This window comes from Mauremys reevesii, linkage group 10, assembly GCF_016161935.1.
Source record: "Mauremys reevesii isolate NIE-2019 linkage group 10, ASM1616193v1, whole genome shotgun sequence".
NCBI classification, from domain to species: Eukaryota; Metazoa; Chordata; order Testudines; family Geoemydidae; genus Mauremys; species Mauremys reevesii.
In genome coordinates, this window is record NC_052632.1 from 26,561,920 (window position 1) to 26,567,919 (window position 6,000).

A 6,000-nucleotide genomic window follows, 5' to 3' on the forward strand; every position below is an offset into this window, starting at 1 on the left:
ACTGTAGCAGCAATTTGGGAAGAACAGCAGCATGAAGGTTTACTAATATCAAGGGAAAGACTTAGTTGGCAATGTGACCTGTGGTGCCTAGAGAAGCCAATGCTGAAAATGCTAAGGATAGGGCAAGGCAGCAAAAGGAGAGCAGATTCTCCCAAAACTGGTGGTTAAGCCCTCGGGAGATAAAAGGGTGGAGGAGAAAGCCTGTGGGAAGTGGAGTAGGAAGCAGTCCAGAGAGAACGAGCAGCAAGACTGGGGACTGACCAGACCTTGGCTGCATGTCACAGGGTCTCTCTGCTGGAACCCAGAATAGTGTGCAGGCCCAGGTTCTCCTACCAGCCACTGAGAGTGGCATTATCTGGACAGCAAGTCCAGTGAGACTCTATACCCCAGAAGAGGAAATCATACAGTGACATGACTGGAGGGCCAAATCACGAAGAGGAAGATGCAGCTCTGGAACAAGAGTGGGCCCACACAGTGAGGACGACAACAATGGGTTGAAAGACCTCAAAGGGAAGCCTCAGCCCTGAAAGAGGCACCATCCATGGTGAGTGAATACTGCAGGACAGTGCCCAATAATAAAGAAGGGAGACAGAGCTAAGAACACACTAACAGACTGAGGCATTTAGGAGTGTTCCAAAGGAAACTGAGTTAAATGGTGGTGGAAGATTATCTAGTATAAAACAGATGAGTAATCAGTTTTTCCTGTGGAGAGCCAGAGGCCTATTGAAAACTATCAGATAAAGATATAGGTAACCAGGGAGTAATGGCAGGGAAATGTGAATACAGACAGCAGGGTTTATACCAAGAAATGTGATGGAACAAGTGGCATGACTGTGTAAGTCACTTCAAATGTCACTCTCTCTCTTGGATAAGATATTATGGTTTTACTGCACAGCAGCACTGTGTAGTTTTTGTACTGATGACAAGTAGCATATTTGACAAACAAAAGATTATGGAATAAAATTTTGATTACACAATTCTGTGTTGTTGGATGTCATTAATAGTCAGGAAAACTATGGGGTTTTTGGGGGGAGGGGTAGAGATGTGCCTCATCTTTTAAGTATTTTATTATTTTTGAAAAACTGACATTCGGGGGACACTATAAAATTTAGGGACATGAAGGCTAAGTAGTGTGGAGGAATAAGATGACAACAGTACTATAGCATGTGCTAGTACATATACATCTTTTAGTGATACAATGGAGTTGGATAGTAAAGGAACCAAATTCATCCAGGTAGTAACAGGGTCAGATAGCTACAGGCAGATGCATGTTACTTCCACCAACACACTGCCTTTAAACTGGAATTATGGCCTGAAATTAGACAAAGGAAGTTTGTTAAACTATGTTTAAGCAAGACCCATTGGTCTCGCATGACAAACTAGTGTCCTTGTTTGCATTAGCATCTTGGTATTAAAACTTGTTTTAATGTTTACTTCTCATTCATCATGTTTTATTTTATGCTATAGACAAAATGTTTCAATCTCAAGTTCCCCAGCATTAGCACAAAGCTGCAGCATTTGGGTTGTAAATGCTCCAGGAGAATGTTCACATCTACTAATGTTTCACAGAAAATATTACATAATTCCTTGCAGGTGAGCTACTACATCTGACCTAGACATCTAAGTTACTAGGATCTTCACATGTGGCCAGAACAAGATTTTGGTGACAGTATTCAGCACTGAACAGGAGATTAAGGAAACAAGATCTTTTTTAAAAACAAAAAACCATGTGCCTGCACACAAGAGGAATTAGCTATTAAATCCAGGAGTGAAGAGGCACAACAGAAGTTATTCAAGCAAGTTCTATTTAGCACTCAGTTTTATCTCGGCCTGAAACCGTAGACACCTATTAGCTTTTTTTAATTTTGAAAGCATTACTGATTTGCTGTCTGAAAAGTTTGAAGTTCATACTTGAATGGAAAAAGCTTTGGTCTCCCCTTTCACAGATGTTCCAAAGAAGGCTCTCTTCTATCTTATCCTTCCCCCAGCCTCTTTCTAATGGATCTACTATTTCCCTTACAACTTCAGTGGCAGCCCCTGCTGTTCATAGCTTTCCCCCATCCCAGCAGTAGCTGTATCAAGATCAGGGAGAAGTAAAATTGTCCTTACCATAAAGTTCTGAATAGCATCAGTAAAACCTGCTAGATACTTAATAGCTTCACCCTACAGCTGCTTGGAGAAAGATCACTACAGCAGAAAGATCACTACAGCAGTTTGTTAGCGAAGTCCATCAGGGAGGGAAAACTGTATCTATACACATTGGAGGACTGTTTTTGAAACCAGAATGGCTAGAGTCTTAGGGCTTGCCTACACATACAGTGGCGCAGCTGCACGTCTGGTGAAGACGCTCTAAACTGATGGGAGAGTGCCATCCATAGCGCTGTCCACACCGGCTCCCATGTCACTGTAATTTATGTTGCTTGAGGGTGGTTTATTCAGATGCCTGACTGAAATAGGTTATGTTGGCATAACGTATGTCTACACTACAGGTTGTCTTAAAAGAAAGCTCAGTTTCTGGAGGAAATCAATGGCTTAAATTCCCCTGCTTACCCGGGAAAACTTCCTAGGACAAGCTGACTAATGTGTTTTTCAAGTGCTAGTCTTTCTAACTGGAGGAAACTGTTAGGTTTATAAGAGATTAAAGTAATAGCATTTTAGCAGAAATGTTAAATCTCTACAGTGGAAGAGAGAAACAAGCAGGAGGGGAGACCAACATCATGAGGTTAAATGAATGCATATAATCCTAATGAAGTAATATCTGGTTGCTAAACACTTTGTTCTCAATGCGGAAGAAATGCTCTTACAGTTTCTGAAAAGCCAAGACTGGGAAAATATGACAGATCATATTGACAAATGAATACATTCCTCCAGGATATTCACTTTAGAAGATGAACATATCTGAATACGGTTAAGAGCTAACAGTGTGTTTGTAATGTTATAAAATTTAAATATGAAGTGTGAATTATATTCAGGTTCTATCAAAGGACCCTTGTTAACAGAAACATGTGAATCAAGTAAGTATCCCATTATAATCAATTTCCATAAGTTTTTTCAACATGGGTGAGAGGAGAAAGTGAGAACTTGTCTTAAGACAGATGGCATCTTTTTGAAAAAGGGTTCATATTCTGTAAGTAAAATTTAACCAAAATTTAACTCTATAGAAAAACTGGAAGCCAAATCTTAACTAGCAGCTTTCAAAGACTTGCCCCACACAGTAATAGTCTCAGAGGGCAGGGCAACAGGGTGGAGAGCTAGACTATCCAAGAGGGGCCTTGTCACAGGCTAATTCAATATAGTGATGTGTATCTCATTCATGATTTAGAAGGCTGAAGAAGAAAGGAGGTAAACACCGATGGTAATAGCAGGAGTAACAACTCAGGTCTCAGTTTACTTTTTGCTAAATACACAACCTGTGTAACAATATCAGTAGAAAGGTTTCTAAATTTTCAAGCTTCCATACAATTTTGTTTCCTCCTTAACAGTGCAGTAATTTCACATGAGAAAGTGAAACTATTAGAAGCAAAACCAAGTCACTAGTCTATGTTGTTTCTTTTTGCATTTATCCCAAGCAGTACAGATAAGACTTATTCAAAAATTCTTTATGCAAGAATATTTCAGTTTAAGATTGACATGCAATTCAGTTTTAGACTGGCCACTATTATTTTTGGTGTACAATCACCGCCATCACATGAAACTATTTCTTTTCTCAAGTTGGATGACAATCTTAAATAGAGTCTGAGCATTTCCAGAAAAAACACAATAAGTAGCTGATACCTGTAAATATGTGAGAGTAGTCAGTACCACACACAGTCGTCAAGTTTGTTTGTTTGTTTTTTTGGGGGGGGGGAGGGAGGGGAAGAGAGAGACCGTGTTTAACTAAATTTATAGACAAGTGGGCAAAATTGTATCAAGGACAATGCCTCATAATTTGGGCAGATATCCACAAGGACTGTTTCTCAGTATTCACAACAGGTGAAGACTTATTTTTAATTTGACAATTAAACTTTTAAAAACCTTAAGTAAATAGATTTTTCACAGTATAATTTGCATTAATAGGTTTTAACCTTTGCCTTTTGTTGGCTTCTTGATAGGTGTATCAGCTGAAACAGTTATTTCAATATTATCTGGATCTCCTCCTTCTTCTTCTATAGCCTAAATAAGACATAATAAATATTGTTTTATGAATTTTAACTAGAAGTTGATAATTTACACACAAAAAACCTAATTACTTGTTCTTCCTAAATACAAAGTATTGCTTAAGGGATTCAGATTAGATAGTACTTTTAAGGCTTGAGGAGGAGAGGAAAATAATCTAGGTAAGGGCAGCAGCCTAAGTGATGTGTAACGTTTTTACAAAATGTAACACAAATCAACATACTACTCACACAAAACGTAATGGTACAGGGCAATTTAAATAAAGACAACACCACTTAGGCCAGGTCAAAGCCCTAGGAAAATACTCTTACAAGAACATTCCTGCATTTGCACAGGCCGGCAACCCGCCACACGTCATTTCGTGGCAGCCATACCTTGAGATGCTCAGTCGATGTCAGAAGGAAGAAGAAAGCAAGACGGTCTCCTGCTGTAAATAGGCCCCGTACAGACCCAACAGAGAAGGGTGCCGGGGCAACAGAACCACCGAGCTTACAAAGCAACGCAAATGGCGTCACCCATCTATGCCAACTCGGAGCAATGGCAAAACCGGGGCTAGGGCCAGGCTGTTTTTACAGGGGGAGCCCAGCGCCGGCGAGACGCCCGCCTGTGTGTGCTGGGCTCAATCCCGCAGTACGGGGCTCCCAGGAGCCGCTACCCCTACCTCGGAAGGGAGCTGGCAGATGAAAAAAGCTGTGGCGATGTCCAAATGCAGATTTCTGCTCAACCCAGGCCGATGGCACCAGCCCAGGGTACCACCGGCCCGGGCACCACGCCCAGCCTCCACCCCCTCACCTCCAACCGCAATCATTTAAAACACTCGTGCGGCGGACTCCCGGGCTGCGCGGCCAGATGAGCCCCTCAGGAGGTGCGCGGCGGCGGCCCTCGTGGGCGAAAGGCGGCGAGGCCCCTCCGCGGGCAGCGTAGTTAACAGCAGCGGTTCGCCCACCGTCAGAGCCGGGCCGCCCAGCAGCGGTTCGCCCGCCGCCGGAGCTCAGAGCCGGGCAAGGCCCCAGCAGGCTCCCGAATCCAGAGAGCAAAGTACGGCCCGGCCTGGCCTGGCCGCGCGGCCTACGCCGGCCTCTCACCTGCTTGAGCCGGGAGATGAGCACCGTCTTCACCCCGGTGATATCCAGGTTGCGCCGCTTCAGCTCCGACTTGAGATCGATGACCCGCAGGTCGGTGATCTTCTTGCTCTCCATCTGGGCTGGCCCTGCAGACGGGGCTGCGGCGGGAGAGGAGACGGCGGCAGCGGCGGCCATTTTAGGGCGAGTGAGCGCGGCAGCTGCACGCACAATGAAACCCCCTCAGCCGCTTGCTCCCTCCCTCCGTCGGTACCCGGATGGCGGCAGCACAGGACCCGGCTGAAGTGGGCATGCGCGTTGCCTGGCTGCCTCCTGTTCCCCGAGGCTTACCTGGAGCCTCGCAGCACAGCCTGCCCGCCCTGCGCCGGGGGGGGGTGTCCGGGGGGCTCTGGTCTCCGCCCGGGGGCTGGGAGAAGGGGGTGCTCTGTGGGGAGGAGGTGAAGGTGGCGCTGGCCGTGGGCAGGACCGAGGAGACTCCCATTGTCTCCGGCTACAGCCCCGAGAGCTTGTCAGAGGAGCCCGCTGGGGGCTGTGGTATGTTCTCTGCAAGGCTCCCTGCTTGGCGCCCAGGCTGCTGTCATGGGCAGCCACTGAGACCCAGGAACCACTGTGCAGAGCCTCTGATCAGCCAGCCCTGGGCTCCCTGGGCATCTCCGGGGCCTCTGAGGTTTGGGAGCTGCTAGGCCACAATGGTAGAGTCGCATTCTCCTAAAGAAACTGTATTAGCGTAAGGAAAACATTATTATCCTGAAAGCTACTCCAG

The 6,000-nt window shown here is 45.5% G+C and overlaps 1 protein-coding gene across 4 annotated transcripts in view; it reads right to left on the bottom strand.

Moving 5' to 3' along the window:
- Nucleotides 1-5,474, bottom strand: part of SLTM (SAFB like transcription modulator) — a 29,800-nt gene extending 24,326 nt beyond the window's left edge. For 2 of the 4 annotated variants that reach the window (XM_039490154.1, XM_039490153.1), the window contains exons 1-2: nt 5,241-5,470; nt 4,065-4,152 (exon numbers count right to left, since the gene is read on the bottom strand). In XM_039490154.1, coding sequence (XP_039346088.1) covers nt 4,065-4,152; nt 5,241-5,414 — 262 coding nt within the window. In that variant the 5' untranslated portion in view covers nt 5,415-5,470. Of the gene's footprint in view, nt 1-4,064; nt 4,153-5,240 lie in introns of all 4 variants that reach the window. The other 2 variants (XM_039490156.1, XM_039490155.1) reach the window with 2 other exon arrangements.
- Nucleotides 5,475-6,000: the final 526 nt, after the last annotated feature.